This window comes from Adiantum capillus-veneris, chromosome 2 (genome assembly GCF_014529385.1).
Source record: "Adiantum capillus-veneris isolate H3 chromosome 2, ASM1452938v2, whole genome shotgun sequence".
Taxonomy (NCBI): domain Eukaryota; kingdom Viridiplantae; phylum Streptophyta; class Polypodiopsida; order Polypodiales; family Pteridaceae; genus Adiantum; species Adiantum capillus-veneris.
The window spans coordinates 48,814,898-48,839,985 of record NC_140932.1 but is presented as its reverse complement, the minus strand read 5'-3'; the positions used below and the strand labels follow the sequence as shown (position 1 = coordinate 48,839,985).

Below are 25,088 nucleotides of genomic sequence, written 5' to 3'. Positions count from 1 at the left end.
ACATGCTTTTCTTTACAGCACACACGCGTATGCCTGAAACACATTTTTTTCTAAACACTTGGAAACTCTATATGCTCACGTTTGAGGGTTTTTTTCAACACTTAGATTTGTAGGTTTCTAATATATCTGCGGGCTGGTTGTATGGCAAGACATACGGATTTTTTCATATAATGCATGGCATCTTAACATGGGTCAGTTTTTTGATGAAGTACTACAACGTTCAAATTGCAGACAAGATTGATAGTATCTTTGAAAGATAATTTAAGAAGGCATTATGACAACCAACAGGTCATTGCATGTAAGTTGCTATAACTTTGCATAAAAACATGGAAAATCATTCCACCTTACAATGTGTACGAGCAAAAAAAGAATGTAGCACCATGATGACATTGGGTAGGGAGAAGTTAACATAAACAGCATTGCATTGCTCTAAAAAAAAACTATTTTATTGGCCTAGATATTTAAGATTAATGTAGCGATTCACGCAAAAATCTATATTATTTTTGTGGGATCAATAAGTTAATTGTACGTTGAAAATTAGGATCCGATCAACGTCATACACAACCAGGAAATTAAAAACGGCATCTTCAGTTCCAAAAGCTATATCATCCAGGTCGTTGGTACAAATTAAGTTCGCATGGTACGTGGGCTAAATGGGAAATCCAAAGCAGAAATGGACGCCGGAAGAGGAAGCAGCGTTAAGGGCAGGAGTAGACAAGCATGGCGCAGGCAAATGGCGAACTATTCAGAAGGATCCCGAGTTTCAGACAGTGTTGAATCATCGCTCCAATGTAGACCTCAAGGTAAGCATCTTCACCTCCACAGTGGTTTTCTTTGAATATTGGCTGTGGTGTGCGTGTTTGGTAGACCTTGTAAAGAAAAAACGCACGCGCGTGCATGTTTGCGCGCACACACACACAAGACACTTTTAAATGATCACTGCACTCATGAAGTTGCATGCATGTGTCTCACACAACATAAAAACTGCCCACTCTCACAGCTTGGGGTTTGTGTGTTGGAAGTCGTGATCACTCTCAGTTACCATGTGTGTGCAGAAGCAGGCCAAAGTGGAACGGCCCGGACCTAATGCAACCTGGCAATGCCAATACATGTGGTTGGCCAGCCTGGGAGCACAATAGCATGCCCTGACCTTAGATGAAGTAGCAGAGTGGTGGCCTCTCGGCACCTGATGATGAACAAACTGACAAAAGCGGAAGATGTGAGGCCGAATATGAAGATGTCAGTTGCGATATTCACAAAATGCGCAAGCGTAGTAGTCTGGAGAACTCTAGCCGTCAAGAAATCTCCAAAAAGATAGCGCCGCGAGCAGTGTAGAGAACTGCTAGACTCTGTCGTTGCTAAGTGTGCGTACTCTTTGCAGAAAGATGTCCTGAATTGTGTGTAGAAACAATCTCCTGACGTAACTCAATAGTTGTAAAGGAGTGCTGGTAGGCTTGCAAATGTCAAACCTTGCCTAAGAAGTTTTGTGGTCACTGTCTAAAGACAAGAGGAAGCAGTCACAACCCATCATGGCAAGCACCTGATCAACAAGAACTTCAGGAAGGTCAGATTGAGAAATTTGCACCTTACATTCTTTACCATGTGTTGCAACAATCACTGATAGACCACACAGACCACCATTGGATGGTATCCTATTAGTAGGTAGAGTGTCTTTAAGCGAGACTAAGCAGTCTCCACTGTTGTTGTCCTCTGAGAAGAGGGATGGCTAGACTAAGGCGTCTGTGCCAGTCATTCTTTGAGAAGAGGGGTGGCCACACCAAGATGTCTATGACGTCATGCTTCGATCTCCTCAACCTTGATGGGTTTCTCTTAGGTGCAGCGGAAGAGAATAAGGATTTGCTCGGATCTAGTACTCCGCACACAAATACAAGGGACACTTTACTTCACTTGAAAGAACTGAACTGAACTGAAAGAAAGAGAGAGACGAGAGAGAGAAAAGAGATGACACAGGGATGTCGGGTCCCAACCCTCAAGGGCCCCCTTGCTCTGTTGCCAGAGCAAGTACTTTATTCTTGCACAATGCTACTACAATGACTGGATGCTGAGATGCTGATGCTAAGGGGCACTGATGCGGTGGTACTTGATGACGATTGTGTTGACGACGACGATGGAGACAATGACGATGACGACGATGGTTATCGTTGTGAAGTTCGGGATTTGCGACGATGGCGATGAAGGAGGCGTCGTCAAGATATGGTGTAAGGTGCAGCGGAATGAATGTTGAACTTTGCTCAAGATGAGTGCTCCGAACTGTGCTCAAGGGTTCCTTTTACTTACGGAAGGGAGAGCCTTTCGTTCCTTTAGTGAGAGAGTGCAGTGAACACGAACAAAATGAATGGACACCGATCGTGAAGGTGCATGAGACTGAGAGATAAAGAGAGAAGAGAATACGACACCAGTTCGTTGAAAACCCTCCTCTGAAGGTCCCACTCTCGTTGGCGAGAGTGGTCTACTATTGATTGCACATTTGATACAAAAGTGGATGGATGCTAACTGATGCAAGTCTAATGGCTATGTCGATGTCGACAGTTGACGACGGACCGAGTCTATGGCTGAAAACCGAGTGTTTTGACAACCTGTGTACTGCTGTCCAAAAATGCCAAGGAGGTTGAAATCTGCTGATGCAAAAACGCAGCCTGCTGTAGCATGAAATCACTGCTTTATTGCTGTAATTCATTGCTTTCCTGCTACCTTGAAAACGCTGATTTGCTGGCCTTTTTAGACTTCCAAAAACGCTGATGTTACTGGTCTTAAAACGCTGACTATAGGCTGAATATGCAGGCTGAAACGCTATGTGTTGAAAGCTGGAAACGCTGCACAGTGTGGCTGAAAACGCTAGCAGGCTGAAGCTTATGGCGATGAGGCTGAATGCTGAAAACGCGTGGTGTAGGTCCCGGGTCTTGCTGGGGGAAATCTCCACCAAGAACGGGGAGTCTTGCTTGAGAGAGAGAGGGGGAACCTGCTGCCCTTGTAAGGTGCAGCGGAATGAATGTTGAACTTTGCTCAAGATGAGTGCTCCGAAGTGTGCTCAAGGGTTCCTTTTACTTACGGAAGGGAGAGCCTTCCGTTCCTTTAGGGAAAGAGTGCAATGGATACAAACAAAGTGGTGAACACTGTGAATGAAGGTACATGAGGCTGACAGATAGAGAGAGAAGAATACGACACCAGAATGTTGTCAAACCCTCCTCTGAAGGCACCACTCTCTATGGCGAGAGCGGTCTACTTATGATTGCACAAATCTCTACAATGCTTGGACTTGCCGACGATGTCGACGATGATGAGGACGACGACGAGACGGGCTGAAATCTGAAAATGCTAAGGGCTGAAATCTGCAAATCTTTATCTGCTGAATTCTGACTCTATGTCGATGACGATGTCGATGGCGAAGATGCGACGACGACGCGCTAAAAACGCAGATGTTGAACTCTGTGTTTTCCGGGCTGAAACTGTAAACTTCGATGGATCCCACCGTGCGGTGAGGATCTGCTGCGGGAAGGTGAGATCTGTGAGGTTTGGGGGTTCTACTGCGGTATCTGAATGCTGAAAACTGAAAACGCTGACTGAACCCTTGTCATGCTGTAGCTTGTCCACGGACACATAGGGTTAGATGTGTCACGTGACATCCCCTCCTTTTCAAAGTGAGGTACTGGTACCGAACTGTATGGCATCGAGGGAGATCGCCAATAACATCCGGAATCGTGGAAAGGACTCTTTGCCGGCCCACTTTGATGTGTCGGTCGTGCGATACTTGAGCTTCATAAAGGTCTGCAAAGCTTGCTTCTTTGGGCTGCGCAGAAAGCGACACAAAGTCATTTGTGGCTCCTTCAATGCTTCAACGTCGTCTAGAGTCATGCTTCGTCCTTCTTCAAGAATCTCCATGGCTGAAAATTCTTGAAACCACCTCCAACACAAAAACATTAACATACCTATTTCATTTAAAGTGACTTGAAAAAATCTAATCTTCCGGAAAGACTGAGCATGCAATGGAGATGAACAAATAGACGGAGTGCCAAACCGTTCACCACACACATGCAAACAATGAGATCGGATCTTGTCTTGCTGATCTAAATCAATCAACTGTGGCAATTCACAACGGAAATGCCCATGCTTGGTGCTCATACTTTCTTGTGCTCTTTCTACAAGTGTGTCGTGCCAAGGAAGAGACATGGAATGTGACTTTCGTGAATTAATACTTTTCAGCTTTTCATGAACAATCCGCATACATCCGTGTTCATTCATGAGTGAAACGTGCTCAATGTACAATATGTCATGCCTAGGAAAAGGGATCACATAAAGACGTTGACTAAAATACAGGAAACGACCACGAATGAAACACTCTAACAATGCGTGCTGACTAATCATTCGAACACATAGTACTTCCCGTAAAGGTTCTTTGGACCTAGGCTCGAGAGCCAAGATCGGTTCTTCCGGAGGGATCGAAACTTCCTGTGGGGGTGTTGTGGACCTCGACTCGAAAGCCAAGAGCGGTTCTTCGTGATTGATCAAATCTGCAATGGAGTTAGCTTCACTAGAACAAGTATCAACTAACACATCATCCTTGTGAACAATCACGTCTTGATCACACAAATCATCATGCTTGTGAGAAATCACATCGTGATAATCATGCAAATCATCATGCTTATCATTATCATCCAAATCATCATGCTTGTCATTATCATGCAATTCATCATGTAAATCTTGTGTATTATGCTTTGGAGAAGAAGAGACTGAGAGAGTCTCCTTCTCCTGATTCTGTTCAAACTGCGCATGCACTTTTCTTTTCTTGCTTTGTTCTCGCGATCAAATTGGTTGTCTTGCTTTGCGGTCTGACTTCCAGTCCATCATCATCTTGTCGAAAGCTTCCATAGGAGTTAGGGCAATCCTTGTCATAGATGGGGAAGGGGAAGGATCGGAAAAGCCTCTTGGTGGGGAAAATTATTCGTCGCCTCTCTCATGCTCATCACCTCCAAGCGAAGTATCCATTCCGCTTCGAGTGATGACCATCCACTGAAGTCGTGGGTTCTTGTGGTCTTGGGTTCTTAAGTTCACGAGGAACTTGTATTCTTGTGGGTCTTGGGCTCCAGGGTTCTTGGGGGTCTTGACTTCTTGAGGTTCTTGAGGGTCTTGAGGTTCTTCTTCCGCTTGCAATCTGTGTTAGAGAAGGATCTTCTCTTCACCCGAGTTCTGCTCTATTCCACGGGCGCACCCCTTGGCGGCCTTGCGCTCACACCAATGTTGCTTTTTCCCACCTCACGTCGATTGGCCGGCTGCTAAGTGCACGGTCCGCTCTCAATGAGTGAAAAGAGGCACAAGGGGAGGCTGGACAAGCCCTTCTTTCTTGGGGTTCCTGTCACTCTTCAAAAACACGATCAGGAATCGACATGCTCAAGAAGTCTTGGGTTACGTGCAACCTCAACAAGCAAAAAAAAATCTTGTGGTTCTTGTGGTCCTTTCCTTGAGTGATACAGAACACTGCCAAAGCTCTGATACCAATGTAAGGTGCAGCGGAATGAATGTTGAACTTTGCTCAAGATGAGTGCTCCGAACTGTCCTTTTACTTATGGAAGGGAGAGCCTTCCGTTCCTTTAGGGAAAGAGTGCAATGGATACAAACAAAGTGGTGAACACTGTGAATGAAGGTACATGAGACTGAGAGATAGAGAGAGAAGAATACGACACCAGAATGTTGTCAAACCCTCCTTCGAAGGCCCCACTCTCTATGGCAAGAGCGGTCTACTTATGATTGCACAAATCTCTACAATGCTTGGACTTGCCGATGATGTCGACGACGACGAGACGGGTTGAAATCTGAAAATGCTAAGGGTTGAAATCTGCAAACCTTTATCTGTTGAATTCTAACTCTATGTCAATGACGATGTCGATGGCGACGATGCGACGACGACGCGCTGAAAACGCAGATGCTGAAATTTGCGTTTTTCGGGTTGAAACTGTAAACTTCGATGGATCCCACCGTGCGGCGAGGATCTGCTGCGGGAAGGTGAGATCTGCGCGGTTCGGGGGTTCTACTGTGGTATCTTAATGCTGAAAACTGAAAACGTTGGTGTTCCTGATGGTCTTGTCGCGTCGGAACTGCAAAAACGCTGAGCGTCTATGTTGCTCCAAAAATGCTAGGCTGAAAACTGTCTTCCTGCTATGGAAACTGCTAACGCTAGGGGATCTGCTGTGTCATGATGACGCCGGGCTGATTTGCTGAACAAAAACGCGAGGGCTGGTCTACTGATGCAAAAACGCTAGTGTATTTGCTGTGAGGAAAAAACGGTAGGTCTTGCTGGGGGTTGATCTTGCTGAGAAGTTGCCTGTTGAGCAATGCTCCTACTGCCTCTTCTGCCAGAAAGTGCTAACTTTGGTTTGCTTATATATTATCTTAGCAAAATTGCCCTACCTAGTTCCCAACAAAAGTCACTTAATAAGTAAGTGAAAAATGTCAAAAATAGGGAAAATAGGTTTAATGCACTGGAAAATTCCCGTGATGGATTCTGATGGGAATGCTGATGATCATGCTATGTGCAACCGGAGGATATGCATCTACTCAAGTGTCTGGACATGCACGGTCTGCGAACAGACTCACAAAAGTGTCAGATCACTTCCTAATCTAGACTGACTGGACTGATTGAATCCGTCATGCTGTAGCTTGTCCACGGACACATAGGGTTGGATGTGTCACGTGACATATGGATTTGTGATGACGATGACGAAGGTGTCGTCGTCAAGATAGGGAATGCGATGACGATGGTGTCGATGACGACGGCGTGAAGGCTGAAAAACTGAAACCGCTAGACTCCCTGTTGGGGATTTGCTACTGCTGCAGCACTGCGGCTTGGATTTGCAACGGCCAAGTCGTACTAATGCTGAATGCAAAAACGCAAGGCTGTCTTGGATGAAAATGCAAAACGCTAGGCTGATCTGGCTGGAACTGAAAATGCTAGGCTGGAACTGAAAATGCTAGGCTGATCTGGGTTCTGCTTGGCCGATGTGGCGAGGATTTGCAACGGAATGGGGAGGATCTGCGAAGCTAAGGGCTGAAAACTGAAAACGCCGGTGGCTGATGGCTGAAAACGCTGATTTGCTGTTGTTGAAATAGCTGATTTGCTGATGCTGAAAACGTTGGGCTGAACTGCTGAGTAAACGTTGGGGAGCCTGAGGGTGCCTGCCGGTCTGCTGCGGTGCTTGCCCTTTCTGTGTCCCTACTTCTTCTGCTTCTATTGAGTGCCCAATGGTTTCATTTATAGTTCTTTAGCAATTTGCCCTACCCATGTTTCCAACAAAAGTCACTTATTGATAAATAAGCGAAAAATGTGTACTTTGGAAACAAGGGTTCTATGCTCTGGAAAATGCTCATGATGGGATAATTGTTCTGTGCAAGAGAGGGTATGCAAGTGCGACCGGCCTGGACATGCACGTCCTGCTAGAGGCTCACAAAGTGCCAGGCTCAGTCCTAAACCATGGTAGAAGCGTGTCCACGTGGCGCAAGTGAAGTGCGCATGTGACAGTTTACATAGCCATGGAAGCTGAGAGAGAATAATGTCAAAAGTGCAGCGAAAGGTGTGGTGACAAGGGAACACGAGAGCCTGAGCATGAACCTGAAGTAGAAGAGAGCGAGGAAATACTCGTTCCCGAACAGATATTGCCTCACAAGGAAAGAAAAGTGAAAGGTAAAGTGATACGGCGGTTCTTAGTCAAATTCAAGAACTATCCGGCACTGGATGCGGAGTGAATGGAGGAGGAGGACCTAGCAGATACTCCTCAGATACTGGAACTCTACCTTGAGGTTTTCGGTTTAGCTTCAACTATTCCGAGAGATCCCACGAATCAGCAAGGTTGAATCCGTTGCAGATGGGATTGCACAAGAGGGGAGTCAGTCCGCTCCTTTGTCACAGGTTACCCAGATGGAATAAAGTCACCGATTTTCCTTTGGATTTCAAGGATAGTGATGGTCTGACAGTATTCTGCTGGATGAATTTATGAAAGAAGTACTCCGACATGGGAATTCTCAAAATGATTCTGATTTATGTGTGCTCTCTCATGTGAGTCGCGTGTGAGTGCATGTTTGAAATACGAAATGACCGCAGCATTTCGGTCTTGAGATCCCATATGAGATGGACATGATAGCAATAAGAATTAGGCAATCTGACATCAGTGAGGTCTGGTGTGGATCTAGATGCGATTGCTAAACATGTTACCGAGAGATCATGGTCCGAGATCTTGATGGACTTTATGTGATTTGATTTGAATGTGATGTGGATGTTTAGTGACTGTCGTCTTTGTGCAAGTGCTGAATTTGTGTCATCTAGTGCGTTAGTACTTAGAGTCAATGTCTACAGAATTGGTTTATGGCTTATGTTTGATCTTGCAGGCGTAATCGAGGGTGATTACAATTCTTTTACGGAGGGGGTATGTGACATGTCACAAAATGATGACTTGGCATCTTGGAAATGGAAATTGACAAAGTATAAGCTGTTCCCAACTTATGGGGTCTAGTTCGATGGGGCTCAGGGGACACTTAAATAAAGAAAAGAAGTATCGCATGGAGCTGGTGACGTGGCATGCCTGAAATTTGCGCTGACTGGTTGACGTGGCAAGCTGTAGGGAAATTCCGTGTTTTGCGTTGGTTGTGCCACGTGGCAGGCTGTACGGATTTCCGTGATTCATGCTCGTAGCTTTTGGAACCAAATGCTTTTGGGACTTGAATTGTCACGTGCACATCTAACCCTATGTGCATGTGGACAAGCTATCTCATGTCTAGGGTTCAAGTCAGCTTAGGAAGTGTTTTGGCACCTTTGTGAGCCTGTGTGTAGGCCGTGTATGTCGAGGCACTTAGAGTAGTTGCATATCCTCTGGTTGCACACAACATGATCATCAGCATGACATTCAGTACCCATCATAAGCATTTTACAGTGCATAGAATCCATTTTCCGTATCTACTCATTTTTCACTTATTATTTAAATCACTTTGTGTCGCTTTCGGCGTGGCCCAAAGAAGCAAGCATTGCAGACCTTCATGAAGCTCAAGTATCGCACGACCCATGCATCTAAGTGGGCCGGCAAAGAGTTTTTCAGAGATTACCCAGAGTTGTTGGCGGACTACAAGGAAGCCATGCAGCTCGGTACCAGTACCTCACTTTGATGTCACGTGCACATCTAATCTTATGTGCATGTGGACAAGCTATCTCAGGTCTAGGGTTCAGGTCAGCTTAGGAAGTATTCTGGCACCTTTGTGAGCTTGTGCGCAGGCCGTGTATGTCCCGGCACTTAGAGTAGTTGCATATCCTCTGGTTGCACACAGCATGATCATCAGCATGACATTCAGTACCCATCATAAGCATTTTACAGTGCATAGAACCCATTTTTCCTATTTACTCATTTTTCACTTATTATTTAATAAGTGACTGTTGGAAAAGTGAGTAGGGAAAATTTGCCAAGTCACTGTATAAGAAACCTAGCGCTAGTACTTTCTGGCAGAAGAGGCAGAAGAAGTTCCCGCAACTTGCAGTGCACCTTCTCAGCAAGACCGGCAGGAGGCCTAGCGTTTTCAGCCAAAAGAAACTGACAACGTTTTTGGGATTTCCTCCCCTAGCGTTTTTAGCAGCAGATACAGAATAGCGTTTTTCATCAGTAGCAGAACCAACCTGGCGTTTTTCAGTTTGCAGATTCAGCCTAGAGTTTGCAGATCAGCCCCAGCACATCATCGTGTTCAGTTTTCAGCACTTAGAGATAGCAAATCCAGCCCCTAGCCTCACACATCTCACCTACCCGCAGCAGATCCTCGCCGTACCGTCGAGTCACCCAGCGTTTCTTATTCAGCCGTTGTTTTCAGTTTTCAGCATCTGCAGTTTCAGCGCATCGTCGTCGAGTCGTCATCATCACCGTCCTCGCCGACAGAGTGTCAGTATTCAGCAGAAAGCAGTTAGCAGATTTCAGCTTTTCAGCCCTAGCGTTTTTAGATTTTAACCCGTCCTCATCGCCGTCATCATTGTCGTCGACATCGTCTGCAAGTCCATTGCATCTAGACCATTGTACCAGATCTTTGTAATCTATAGCATAGATGTCTCGCCATAGAGAGGGGGGCCCTTGAAGGAGGGTTTGAGAACCGTCTGGTGTCGTATTCCGAACTCCGATTTGGGTGATCTATAGCCTCAATCGAAGAGCACGAAGTCCTCTACGCATTGATGTAAAGACAGAAATTTTCAGAGTTATGGAAGGCGTTTCTGTAGCAGCATTTATGAAGTGAACAGGTTCAACAAAATTGATTCTCATCTCCTATTTTACATACAATGTCTTCCGGCACTCGCAAGGGTTCTTCTTCTTCAACAAGGTCCACAACCATTGTGGAAAATGATCCAAAATCTCCTAAGTGTGGAGATAGCAACACAACCACCCAACCAACGACATTGGAAACCATGATCATGGCGTACTTGGTATCATTGCAAGAGACCGTAAACAAACAAGGCGAAGACTTACGAGCACTTGCAATGGAGAATGGCACACTAAGGGTACTTGTGGTTGAGAATGAGAATCTCAAGAGGACACTTGAGATGCAAACAACATGTTTGATGCAACTTGAAGAGGAAGTCAAGGAATGTAAACGCTCTCTTGTGGACTTAAATGCTTTGAAGGAGCGGATGAGCAAAGTAGAGCATGACCATGTATTGAAATAGAAGAAATTTGACACTATGAGCCGGGATGTATACGACATGAAAAATGTATGCACAAACAAGTCTTGGACTGATGTATGTGGTAGCAATGTGGTTTCTAATTCCTCACTCATGCAAGCTATGGTTCAAACAAAGAATTTTGAGAATGTGGATGTGGAGGAGTTAAAGGAACGGGAGCGACGTTCCAAGAACATTGTTATTTGTGGAATTCCCGAAGAGAAGTTAGAGACATCTCCTTCTCTTGCCATTGTTATTGAAGATTTCTTCAAAACTCACTTTGGCATGTCCGGAGTTATGGTCTATGGAGCACATAGAGTAGGGAAGCAAGGAGCTCCTCGCTCTGGAGAACGGTCAATTGTATGCACCATGCCGGATGAGACCAAGCGAAAGATTATCCTTGATAATAGTTGGATCTATTTGAGGGATACAAAATGTTTTGTATGTGAAGATCGCACTATTAAGCAACAAAATATGCGTCGCAAGGCATATGAGGAAAAGAATAATAAAAACAAGGAGATCTCTCATGAAGAAAATGTGCCCAAGGAGGAGGAAAGTCTCTCAAGCAAATAGGGATACGTGACCTATGAGACCGAGTTACAATTGAAAATATGCTTTTGGAATTGTAATGGATATCCATGGAATGCGGGGGTTGGCATTGATGAACTAACACGCAAAGCCGATGTTGTACTTCTTGTTGAAACTTGGGAGCATGATACACAAAGGATTAACGGCTTGGAGGATTACAATGTACATTCATTGATGTGGTCAAAGAATCTCAAGCAACGAAGAGGACAAGGAGGGTTGGCATGTATGGTTAAGAAAGGATTGGAAGATTTTGTATCAATTGTGAAAGATGACAAGTACAAACGTTATGTATGGCTGAAAATTATGACACCAAAAAGAGCACCCATTTTTGTAGCCGATTGCTACATTTCTCATCATGATTCTCCCTTTTATGCTTGCATGGATAGAGATCAACCATTTTCTGATTTGGAAGAGGACATTGCTTATTTCAAAGGTGAAGGTGATGTTATTGTATTTGGGGATATGAATGCTCGCACAAAAACATTGCAACAGGATACTCAACAATTTGATATGCCATACATTTCAAGGGAGTTGGAGGAAGTTCACTTGTATGATCGTACTTCAATGGATGAGAAAGAGCCGGATCACTATGGAAAGTTACTTTTACACATGTGTAATAGCACGGGTATGCTCATTGCCAATGGTGTATCTTTGTGGAGTGGAACCAATGGATTTACATGTAGGAGACATAATGGGGATAGTGTGATTGACTATATGCTACTCTCTAAAGCCATCATGTATCGCATAAAGAGTTTTATGTTTGGTCAATGGATGAATCCGACCATCGTACCTTATGTGTTGACCTTTCATGTGAAGAAGCAACTAAGCATGATAATCTCAGCCAAAGGAAAGAGAAGTTATCACTATGTATGGATTTCAAACGGGCACCAATGTACATTGAAATGGTTGAGCAAAAATTATGGATGACAAAGCTTCAATGTGATGCACCATTGTAAACCTAAATGGGAAGCTTTCAAGAAAGCTATTTGTTCTTGTGCGGAAGAATGCTTTGCCATAAAGCATCTCCATGGTATCAACAAAGATAGATCACGCAAAAGGTGGTTTGATAAAGAATGTCAAGATGCTCGAAAGTCCTTGATAAAGCTTGATGCAACTATGGACAAAGACAACTATCAAAGTCATTTGCATACATACAAGGCATTGATTCAAAAGAAGAGAAGAAGATGGGAAGTAAAGCAACAGAATTTCAAGTCCAAGAAAAGGCACATGCATGTGGAAGATTTTGGAGAAACTTGAGAGACAAGCGGGTTGAGAATTTTGGTAACGTGAGTCTAGTGGATATGTACACACATTGTAGGCAATTATATGAGCAAGCAAATACTGAAAAAATGCCATTTTATGGTTCACTCCCATGTATGCCGTCTTTTTTTACTATTGAGGATGTATACGGTGGGCTTGAAAAGTTGGCCACTCGCAAAGCGGGAGATCTTCAAGGTATCAAGCCAGAGATGATCAAATGGACGGGAGATTTTACCCATGAGTGGATGTGTGATATGCTCAACCTTGCACTTCAACATGGTATGCCTTATGATTGGAGTACTAATTGGGTTAAGCCTTTGCATAAAGGAGGGGATGTAAAGAATGTAAGCAACTACCGGACTATAATGATTGGGTCTCTTATGGCAAAGTTGTTTGGGTGCATAATGGAGATGAAATTGAGTGATTGGGCTGAAGAGAATGACAAGCGTGCAAAGGGACAAGCGGGTTTTCGTCGATGCCATAGCACCATTGATCATCTTGTCACTCTTCGTGTTCTCATGGAGGAAAGTCGGTTGAAAGGCAAGCGATTGTATTGTTGTTTTGTGGACTTTAAAAAAGTCTTTGATATGATTCCACGTAACAATTTGTGGAGAAGGATGGAAGAACTCCAAGTGCCAAGTGAGTTTATGCTTGCGGTTTCTCGAATCTATGAAAAGGTGATTTGTCAATTGCGCATGGGAAGAGAAATTTCAGAAATTTTTGTAAGCACTATTGGGGTTAAACAAGGATGTCCATTGTCACCAACTCTCTTTGGTCTATGCATCAATCAATTGGAACAAATGGTACTTGACTTTATGCAAGAAGAAGGCATTGAAGAGGTCACTATTTGCAATGCGGTAATCATGCTTTTGTTGTATGCGGATGATGTAGTGCTTCTAGCACACACTTTAGAAGATGCACAAAAGCTTATGGTTGTCCTTGAGAACTTTTGCTTGCATAGTGGGCTGATTGTAAATGAATCCAAAACAAAGGTTATGCTTGTGAAAACCAACCATAAGGAGAAGCCATGCATTGTGTACAACAACGAGACACTTGAAGTTGTTGAGAGCTTTAAGTACCTTGGCCTTGAGGTTCCATCCAATCACAAGTGGCATGAATGTGCTATGCGTCGTTTGGAAGCGGGAAAGAGAGCATATTATGCATTTGAGAACATGTGTAATTCGGGAAACATCAAGTATTGGGTTCTCAAGAAGTATCTTTTTGACGCATTGGTGACATCGGTTCTTCTTTATGGAGTTGAAGTGTGGGGCGGGAGTATCTCAAAGTCTACTTGGAAAGAGTTTGAGAATGTCCAAAAGCGTTTTCTTACAAACTTTCTCCAAGTTAAGACACAAACACCATATATGCTCCTACTTCTTGAGTCGGGATCTCTTCCAATTGAGGTTATGGGCATGGAAAGGGTTGTGGAGTACATGATGAAGATGCGTCAAAACCCCTCACATCGACTTCCTACAATTGCATGGGAAGCAAGCAAAAAAGTTCAAAAGACGCATAAAAGCAAGATCTTGAGCACGGGATGGATGCAAGACATAAAGAAGTGGTTTGGGAGATGGGATGCATTACACTTGCTACATGATGCTTCAATTGACTCTCAAGTGAATGAAGCTTTTCTACAACGCCAATGTATTACGGCTTGGGAGAAATCCGGTGGGTCACGCTTCATACATTACACCACCTATATTGCCCCCAACTACAAAACCATGTTCTTCACTGAGAGAGGAAACCGTACTCACACTTACATGCTTGAGCCTATTCCCTTGTCCGCGATACGCAATATCGCAGCAATTCGGCTTAGCTCCCATTTCCTTCGATGCGAGATAGGGCGTTGGGGCAATGGAGAAGAGTCAAATCGATTGTGCACATTATGCTCACTGCAAGTTCGAGAGTCTGAGTACCACACTCTACTAGAGTGCTCAGCTTTTGATCACATCCGAACTTGCTTCTCTCACATTTTCAGCCATAACTTAGACCTACACACTTTCCTCTCCCAGCCAAAGTGTGGGCTCTCCATTGCGACTCTCATCACTACAATTTTGGAGCATCGAGAGTCACTCATCAGCCATACACATACTACATCACATGTAACTTTGGTCCCATAGGTCATATTTGACCTCCGAGGACGATAATAAAATCTATCTATCTATCTCTCTCTCTCTCTCTCTCTCTCTCTCTCTCAGTCTCAGCACCTTCATTCACAGTAGCATTCACTATGTTTGTGATCATTGCACTCTCTCACTAAAGGAATGGAAGGCTCTTCCTTCCGTAAGTAAAAGGAACCCTTGAGCACAATTCGGAGCACTCATCTTGAGCAAGATCAACATTCACATCCGTTGCACCTTACATGAATCTTTTCATATGATTGCTTTTGGGGCTCTGCTTTGGGCATCCCTTGTACTGTTTATAGGATCCCTTGGGGCCTCACTCTGCAGAGCATCTGGATGCAAAGTCTGAGAGCAAAGGTCCCTCAAGGGTTGTACTTTGCATTGATTAATAATAAAGAAATACCGAAAGGAGTGCCTGACTTTGGGGCCAATACCTTTGAGCACGGAACTCCGCCGGCCCGTCTCTCTCTCTCTCTCTCTCTCTCTATCTATTAAAGTTTCGTGTGTTGCTATTGATTTCTCGCTTGGAGTGTCCAAGCCTATTACACATGCAAAAATGCCCGATCTAGCCTAAAACCCCACAATCCATAAAATATAGGAAATCGGCAAAAAATAGGATGCCCAACAAAAAGGCCTTCAAGTGGCCGAGTAGACAAAAACTGGAAAATTCACAAGATCTAGACGGGGAAACCCATGAGATGACCTCAATAATACCCCCTCTGAGATCTTGGGTAAACGAGACCAAGGATCTGGGGCATCCAAGAGTGAAGTAGGATTTTGCAAGTCTAGTCCACCGTTGCATCAAGCACACCACCTCTCTACAGAGAACCACAGGGCACTAGGATAGACAATGTGAATCCAGTCCACCAATGGCAATAATAAGGGATCCCGACGCCACTAGTAGTGTCCGTCGGGCTCCGGAAGCTTGTGTTAGCCATGTAGGATAGAGCTCCTCTGCATGTACCCCATGCTGTGTGGGCATGTTATCAGTGAATTTGACTTCTTTGGGCCATTCCTTCAAATATGCCCCTATTTTCCACACTTTTATCACCTCCTTCTTGGATCTCTCACAAGTACTAGAAGTATAATCTTTCTGTGCCTTTTACTTCTGCCTTCCTTGCCTAGACGAAGCCAAGGGCTCTGAGCATCCTCTAAATCCAGACCTTTGTAATAGGTCCTTTTGATCCTACACCATGGGAACAAGCTCCTCCGTGTGTTGGGAGCTTGTCTGTGGCGTGACACTCTGGTTCATTTGGCGGGCCCGTTGCTTCCGCATCTTGAAGGCTCGCCTTGTCCCACCAGCGGAAATTGTTCGTGACTTTTGGTTGGAGCTAATTCATACTTTCAGAGGTCAATTCGAGAGACTTTAGGGACCTCCTCACTCCCCTGTGAATAACCTAAAAAGGTCCGGGCCATGAGCTTAGAGGACTGATACAACCATAAGCTCCTCCCAGGACCGCAACTTGCGTCGCTTGGAGGTTCCCAATATACAACTAAATGCTCCCAAGACACCCGGTTTGCATCGTTCTTAGGTTTCCAGCATACATCTAAATGCTCCCCAGACACCCGGTCTGCGTCGTTCAGAGGTTTCCAACATACAAGTGGTTTGCGTCGTTTAGAGGCTCACAACAAACATGAACCAAGCCAAGTCGAGGGATTTTTATGTTGTAAGGTTACCAAGGTTGAGTATATACAATTCTGAAGGTAAGAATCCAAATGATCAAGAGAGTAGAGAGCAATTGTAATGCCTACCAAGCTGGAGCTCCAGGCGGCTCGAGATGCAGTTAAGACCTTTGTAAGGCCAAGAGAATACTTCTCCTCGGGCAGTGTACTGTGTACCTATTGTACCAAGGTCCAATGGTAAGTCTCTGCCTACCAATGGATGGTGGGGTGTCAAAAGTGTAGCGGATAAGGTGAATCGGATGACGATCAAGTCTGCAATTGTGAGCAAACGTCCTCGAACACGGGCAACTACCAAATCTTTCCCATAGTTTTTGTAGACCTATGATTGATTTTATGTAATGCAAAGGGTCAAAGCCCCACTTTATTGTGTGTGTGAGAGAGAGAGAGAGAGAGAGAGAGAGAGAGAGAGAGAGAGAGAGAGAGAGAGAGAGAGAGAGAGAGAGAGAGAGAGAGAGAGGAGGAAAGAAGGAGAAGGAGAAGAAGAAGAAAGTTTTTAATGTCATGGGAAACTATCCCAAGAGACCTCAAAGATTTATCCGATGAGAGTTGAACTCAAGACTTGTTATTCAAGAGGGAGAGAGAGAGAGAGAGTCTCCTGAACCAACCAACTTTGGCAATGAATGACTGATACTTGTACAATGGGGGCAATGGGTTGCATACATATCCACCTAAGTAAATTGGCCTATCGAGGCTTTGACAAACAAGTAAAATAAATACCTAAAAGCAAATAAATAATGGGATGACATTGCGCAGATCACTTGAGATGCCATAACTTCAACACCCTCTTTGCAGCTCATAGTGGACATAAATGGTGAGACCAAGTCGATGGAGAAGCTACCATGGACACCCCAACAACAGTTGTCATGTTGGATACGCCCCCCCCGAGGGCTTGTCCTCCATTGTCGGAGTTCCTCGAAAGTCGTATGGTTCTTGTCATCGGCCGCACTCGCAGCAGTAGACACAGATGGAGGCTCATGCTCCGCCCCAGAGAGACTCTCTAGAAGCCCCCTCACTCGACCCTGCAGAGCCCACCGTCCAACTTGCCCTCTCACGGACATAGAGCGAGTCTAGCCGCAGAGGTGGAGCGCCTCCAAGCGACTTCCGTCATCTGCAAGATCATCGACACCCGACCTAGCAGAGGAGGTGCTTGATCTCCTCTAGGACCGCCTCTTAGCAGAGGTGGGCAAGATCCTCGATGTTCAGCTTCTCGGGCGTGGCTACTACCAAATAGAGTTTGAGACTCCCGAGATGGCGTTGAAGGTCATTGTGATGAGCCCCCTGGCCATCCGAGCAGTTCAGGCAGACTGTCGACGTGGCGTATGGTGTTGGTCGAGCTACCGACGTTCTTGTCGAGGAGGTAGACCTGCCCATCTCAGTCTGCTTCCCCGGCCTAAGGAGGGAGTACCTTCCGCTCCTTTCCAAGATAGGCTTAGAGATTGGGATTGTCCTGGAGACACCTCACATGGTAGCCTTTGTAGCTGCCAAGGCTGCTGGCATTCCCACAGTATGTGTTCTGGTTCGGGACACCCACACTCTCCCAAAGGTCACCCTACTACCTCGAGTGAGTGGTGGTTGGTTCCGTCAGAGCGTGGAGTATTAGGGGCCTCCCGAATTCGTGTTTTATTTGTGATCAGATGGGCCATCTTGCGAAGGCCTGTCCAGTGTCCTCAGAGGAGGCCCCGACCTTCACCTCAGGCTTAGCCCCAGCCTCCAAGGGCTGGCCAACAGCAGTAGACAGAGTCACAAGGTACTCAGATAGAGCCACCATGTCAACCTTGCACTCAGAGTGGGGCTCAAGCGGAGGAGGGCTGGCAGCAGGTTCGTGGTCGGCGTCGACAGGGGCCACCACGTCAGCATGGCACTCAGAGTGGTCCTGCCAAGCTTCAGGCCAGCAGCAGTGGGTTCCCACAGGGAACCGTTTTGACCCTCTTCAGCAGGACGAGGTCCCAGCTCCACCCACCACCTTAGCCTCACCTTCGATAGCCCCTCCCCCCCCGAGTTCCCCTCCGTCCCACCCCCCCTGCCTCCTTCCTCCTCCCCACCTCGCCCTCTCCCTCTCCCTCTGCCGCTCCCCGCTCCCCTCCCCCCCCACTCCTCCTCCCGCTAGCCCCCCTGCTTCCGCATCTCCTCCCGCTGCTACCGTGCAGCTGACCTAGGGGGCAGGCTCTTCCTCGGCTGCTAGGAGATCTCTTGACAATGCTTTTGTCACGAGTTGCTTGGCGAGAGAGAGGGACAACCTTTCTTGCAAACCTTCTTCTGGTGTAGACGTGTCCCTTTGCAGCAGTTCCTCTTGGATTGACGAGCTTTGACATTCGCCATCGGTGGGACTTCTTTGCCTACGACTTCACACGTTTTTTTGACAACCCTTCACCAGACTTTGAGGCAGCTTGCTTCAGAGTTCATGTACTGTTCCTTGCAGCGAGAGAGATAAAGGCCCTGGACTCAGTGGTTGGCTTCTCTTTTCCCCTATGTGGCAGGGACCAGCCTGAGTGGACTTTGGACTAAGTGTTGGAGTGGCTGCAGGCACAGGCCCGCGAGTTCTCTCACCACATACAGACTCTGTGGCCATTGGCCAAGTTCTCAGTGACACCTCCAGACTCGGCAGGATGTAGGCACATTGTGGTACACTTCTTTGTTGAACGCAAAAGGCCGCCATGCTATGTACACATACTAGGACTCTTGGACAGAGGAGGTTGCCCTGCGCACGGCTCGTTCTTCTTGGGCTTGGGCTAGACACTCTTTGCAGTCACGCCTATCTCGGGGACGCTCGGGCCAACCTCGAAGATAGCACGGTTAGTTGCTGCTACAGCATCAATTCTCTCTCGCTCTCCATGAGGATTGTCTCATGGAACGTGCAGGGATTAGGTGGGCCCCAGTTTCAGCGCCAGAGGGGTTGATTATGTCAGGAGCTTCAACAATGCCTTGTGGGTGGAGAGATTGATCTTCTTATGCTACAGGAGCATCATCTGTGTGAGCCGCATTAGACGATGTGGCCAGGTCAATATGAGCCATTTTGGTTAGCTGCATTTGGACCTGGTGGTATCCAGGGAGGGGTATGTATGACTATTGCGGAATTTTGGTAGCAGGCCATTGTGGACAGAGGTATTATTGTGCCTGGCAAGGCTCAGTGGATTACTATGCAGGTTCAGGGTTGCCTCTTGGGCTTCCTGAACATCTATGCGCCCATTGTGGCAAATGCACGTGCAGAGTTTTGGTTGCACATTGTAGAGTCTCTGTCGCATGCAGAGCAATGGTGCATCGGGGGTGACTTCAACATGCTGGAGGACCCCTTTGACAGGATTGGAGGTAGCCATGCTACTGTGCACGGAGCTGAGTTGGTAGCTTGGGAGAGGCTATGTATGACTTTGAGGGTTTCAGATGGTTGGCACCACTTTGGCTATGTGGGGCCCCCAGGCCTGGCCTTCTCCCGTTCGGACCGCAGAGTGGGAGGAGTGAATCTATCTCGGATAGATCGCTTCTACGCTAGTGACCACATCTGTGACTTGGGTGGGACGGTTTGCATTCTGGTTGGGACATCTTTTTCGCCATGCACCAATGATCCTCACTGTGACAAATAGACAGAGGAGGCGGAGCACGATTCTACGCATCCCTGAGAGGATCTTGCTAGACTCTGAGCTCTTGCTCAGCTTAGTCGGTTCTTTTTTCAAGAGTCTACGGCCTGCCTGGCTACACCGAGAGAGGAGCAGCGTCTCCGACGGAGCGTTGCTTCCTTGCAGAGGAGGCAGGAGTAGCACCCAGACAGTTCTTGGTCGGAGGAGCAGTTGCAGCAGGCTCGCAAGGAGCTTGCCAGCATAGAGGAGCGTCAGGATGCATGCAGAGCAGGTTTGGGAACAGATGCCTTGTCTTGTGACTGAGGAGATGCGCCAGAGGCTTGAGCTGCCTCTTCAACTAGAGGAGCTCCACGCGGCCCTCATAGCACTTCCCCGTGGTAGCTGTCTCGGTGAGGATGGTTTGACTCCCAGTTTTTTCTTATGGTAGTGAGACTTTCAGTACATCTTACACCTAGGATAGATGCCTGACAGCATGAGTGAGGCCTTGATCTACCTCATTCCCAAGTAGGGTGGCTCCTTGGATGAGATTCGGTAGTGGCGGCCGATCACTATCCTCAGCTCAGCCTACAAAATTCTTGCCAAGGCTTTGAGTTTGAGGATTCAACCACTTCTAGAGAGCATTATACATGGGACCCAGACAGGTTTTGTCAAGGAGCGCAGTATCCTTGACAACATCTTCACTTTTTGGGAGGCATCTGCCCTCGTGCGCCTCCGTGGTGAGGATCTGGTGATACTTCTTCTCGATTTTGAGAAGGCCTACGATAGAGTTGATTGGGACTTTTTGGAAGGCACTCTACGTAGGATGGGCTTCTCAGATGCTTGGATTATAGGTGTGTCAGCTCTCTACAGACGTGCACACAGTCTAGTGCTTTTGGCTAGAGGAGACCTTTTCATGCTCACATGTTCGGTCAGACAAGGCTGCCTTCTTGCCCCCTTCCTCTTTCTGTTCTATGCTGAGGCGATGAGCAGATTTTTGGTTTCACAGTAGGTAGGTCTACGTGGCTTAGCGCTCCCTATTCTGGGCATTATCTATTGGATGTTGAGTTTGCAAACGACTCAGCTTTGTACTTGGAGGGCCAAGAGGCCAACCTGCACAGGTGTGAGCAGGCTCTTGATACGTTTGTTGTGCATCAGGCGCACTGATCAACTGGAGGAAGACAGTGGCTTTCTCGGTTGGCAGTGTTGCTACGCTTGATTGGCTACCATGTGAGGGTTTTAGATGGATCCCCCAGGGACTGCAGGTCGATACTTGGGCTGTCAGGTTGCCTTGAACTTGTCTGTTGAGTAGCAGATTGCTCCCCTCCTCCTATCCATCAGGTGGAAGCTGTTACATCGGAGCTCGACACTACTTTCTTTGGCAGACAGAGTTGTAGTGGCCAACCAGGTGTTGTTGGCTACTATGTGGTACATTACATCTTGTTGGATCTTTTCGAGCTCCTGTATCAACCATGTAGAGAGGATGATCAGGAATGTCATAAAATCTAATATCTAACTAACCCAAATGATTTTCTCATATTAAATTGATCACTTAATGTGGGAGAATAAACGGGAACAAGTGTTAAGATATAGGTATGTGCTTTTAGATCTATCTCAACACGGGGCCAATGTAAAGGGGCCCAAAAGGGAGATGGTCTATCAAAGAGCAAGGCTAACCAATGGAGCATAAGACCTTAGGGTTAGCTTCATTGAAGACCTCCAATAAATGTGTGTAAAAGTCCTTTTGACCTTAAGTAAGCTAGGGCTGAGCTTGAGGTGGGAACCCGGCCCAAGCTCGAGGTGCTTGTCCTGCTTGAGGTGCTTGTCATGCTTGAGGTGTTTTTCATGCTTGAGGTGCTTGATTAAGATGCTTGAGGTGCTTGACTGGCTCCATGCTTGAGGTGCTTGACTTGCTGCATGATTAAAGTACTTGAGGTGCCTTGAGAAGCTTGCCTGAGATGCTTGTGGGAACCCCCCCTAGTTCAAGTGCTTTGTCATGCTTGGTGAGTAAGGTGCTTGATCACCTAAAAGTCAAAAGCATTCCTACAAGAGGGGGGGCGAGCCCTTTTCCTAGGGCCTAGAGAGAGAACACCCACTCACACACACAAGGGAAGCCCATCTTGAAGAGGCAGCAAGGACACATGTCAGGCCCCTACCCATGTTACCTTCATTTGTTGCTTGAAGCCTATTGGCTAGGCTTCAAAGGGGTCCAATGATAAATTACATGAATTATCTAATTGTTTTAGCATTTATCAAGTCCTCTCTCTCAAAGGGGAAAGGGGGACACTTGTCCCAAGGCTACCCATGTTGCTTGTAATGGCTCCTGCTTGTGATTGGCTAGGCCTGGAGGGGTCCAATGAGCTTCAGGCATGAGCTACAAGGGGGGGTCGACCCAAGCAAGCTAGGGGGGTGCCTAGGGGGTATACTCACCCACACACACTCACAAGCACTCTCATTGTGTGATATGCAAAGTGCAAGAGCTCCCTCTCCAAGCAAGTAGAGGTTGAGAGCCTACACCAACACTCTTGGCTATGGAGTGCAAATCCAACCAAGAGCCATGCTTCAATGCTTAAGCTTGCCATCTCCTTCTTCTTCATTACTATGCTATTATGTATGCTAGCAACAAGAGTATGATAAGTGAGGAACTAATTCTTTCTCCTACGAAATGTTTCTTCTTCCTCTTCCCTACCCTCATTCCCTGCTAGCTCTCTCCACCTTCGAAGGTGTTTGAGGTCTTGGGACTGAGGCTTGGGATAGTTAAAGCTTTCTTCAAGTTTATGTTATGTTTGTGGTGCATGAAGCCTTCCATCTTCATGGCATCACCTAGGTCACAAGGAACACAAAGACTGTATTGTAACAAGTCTCTCTTTATGGGAGAAATCATAATACAAATGCCTATTGGAGGGGGGACCGGCTCCACATAAATCCGGTCCTCAATTGTTGTCATGTTCTCTAAACTCTCTCTCTTGCAAAAGTATTGTCTATGCCAAGTTAACTAATTGCTATGATTATGTTGCTATCTTCAATTATGTATACCCGCTATGCTCACAAAATCATTTCTTGAAAGTACTCTCATTAAATTCCGCTATTCTCAAATTGAATAGGCAAATTCCATTACAAGGAACTTCCTTTGGTCAAGGCGCGCCACTCAGGTAGCCCGGGCTAGGCTTGGCAGCCTGCAGGTCATCACTCTACCTTGTTCTCAGGGGGGGTTGGGGATCATAGACCCAACACAGTAGAGCAGAGCCCTTCTTGGGACGTTTGTTGTCAGAGGACTGCTTCCAGGGAAGGAGCCTTGGAAGGAGTTTTTGCTTTAGCGGCTTAGAGCTAGAGTGCCTCTTGCAGGAGGCCACTGGAGACCTTCCATCAGATGGATTTTCACAGAGATGCGCAGTGTTGGTCTGAGCAGGAGACTGGAGGATCGTTTTGGTGTGAGCCTGCTTCGCTCCTGGGAGCAGCTGCGGAGAGTGCTGGAGCAGCACCAAGCCACTTACACGGAGGAGCGCCTGAGACAACCCCTTGTTTGGAATCCCATGGTCAGCACTTAGAGAGGCCACTTGGTTGGTAGTAGGCCTCATGTTTCTTGGGGTCCCATGGCAGAGGGTCCAGCACACACTCTAGGTGACTGGCTGCAGTTCTCAGGTTTGTCAGAGGAGCTTCAGAGCATCTAGCTACAGGGCATGAGGGGTGCAGAGCATGTGTCAGGACATCACAGAGGCAATATGAGCTGAGTGGCTTACACCTCTCGAGTCAGTAGCGCCCAGATGGATGAGGGCCTTCACGCGGTTGGAGGTCCTCATCGTAGTTTGGGCTTGCTCAGAGGCTGTACCATCCATGTTTTTCGAGTTACAGGGCGAGGGTCGATTACATAGAGCCTCAATAGAGGCCTCACAGGTTGCAAAGTGTTGTTTTCAGAGAATCCGAGTTGTGGGCATCTGCGGGAGGACTTGTGTCATAGATTCTGACCCAACAACTCTTGAGACAGGCCATTAGAGGCTGTTGGCTTGGGAGAGCTGTCCACTGGCACGAGTTCAGTGGGATCCTGGAGAGTGGTTTTGGAGGGACCCTTTCTCTTCAGCTGACCATCCATGTGTGAGAGTGAGCAGCGGAAAGAGTGTGAGCCACGCGCCCCGTTGGATGGAGAGAGAGAGAGAGAGAGAGAGAGAGAGAGAGAGAGAGAGAGAGAGAGAGAGAGAGAGAGAGAGAGAGAGAGAGAGAGAGAGAGAGAGAGAGAGAGAGAAAACACAAGTGCTCTGCAAATGATGCTCTCAATACACAATCTGTATGACTACAAAACCCTAAGCATTCTATTTATAGAATCTTAGGTTGAGGTAGGGCAAAAATGTGTCATAGGTGCAATAAACATAAAAAGCCCAAAAATGGCTAAAATTGTGTGCACCCAGCCATGCTCAGAAAATGACAGGTCGAACACGTGTTAAAAGTGTCCGCCCATGCAATCTACATGATGTGCGATGGGTGGCCAACCTGGGACAATCACTACCCGTACAAAATGGCGAAGCAACGGTGGTGTAAATCTAAATCTAACGTCCCCTATCAGGACCGAAAGCTGAGACAACACAGAGGAGTGGAAGGTGAGAAGCCAATGTCTGCTGAGGTACAGCCTTCGTGAAGATGTCTGCTGCATTGTCCGCTGTAGGAACATACTCTAAGTGAAGATCTCCAGCCAAAACCTGCTCCCGAACATAGTGGTACTACACCTCAATGTGCTTTGTCCGAGCGTGAAAGATGGGGTTCTTGGCAATAGCAATGCTACTCTGATTGTCGTACAAAAGACGAGTTGTAGCAGTCTGGGGAAAACACAACTCTCCCAGTAATCTCCGTAGCCATATGGCCTCACAAGCAGCATAGCAAGCTGCTCTGTACTCCGCCTCTGTAGAAGATAGCGCAACGGTGGGTTGCCGCTTATTGCTCCATGAAATGGGTCCCAAGCCGAGTGTGAAAACTACTCCTGTAGTAGAGCGCCGAGTATCTGGATTTCTTGTCCAATCTGAATCGCACCAACCAAGTAAGGTGCAACCCTTGGAGCGACCATAGAACACACCATGGTCCAAGGTGCCACTGATGTACCGCAAAGTACGTTGGGCACATTGCCAATGTCGCTGACGAGGTCGGGTGTTGAAGGAACTGAGGATAGAAACTGTGTAACAGATGTCTGGTCTGGAATAAGTCAACCAT

At 46.6% G+C, this 25,088-nt stretch overlaps 1 protein-coding gene across 1 annotated transcript in view; it reads left to right on the top strand.

Moving 5' to 3' along the window:
* Window positions 1–591: 591 nt before the first annotated feature.
* LOC147462735 (telomere repeat-binding factor 1-like) overlaps window positions 592–25,088 on the top strand; it is an 83,635-nt gene continuing 59,138 nt past the window's right edge. Inside the window, exon 1 of the mRNA XM_086527218.1 lies at window positions 592–803. Within this exon, the coding sequence (XP_086383344.1) occupies window positions 654–803 (150 nt within the window). The 5' untranslated portion in view covers window positions 592–653. The remainder of the gene's footprint in view (window positions 804–25,088) is intronic.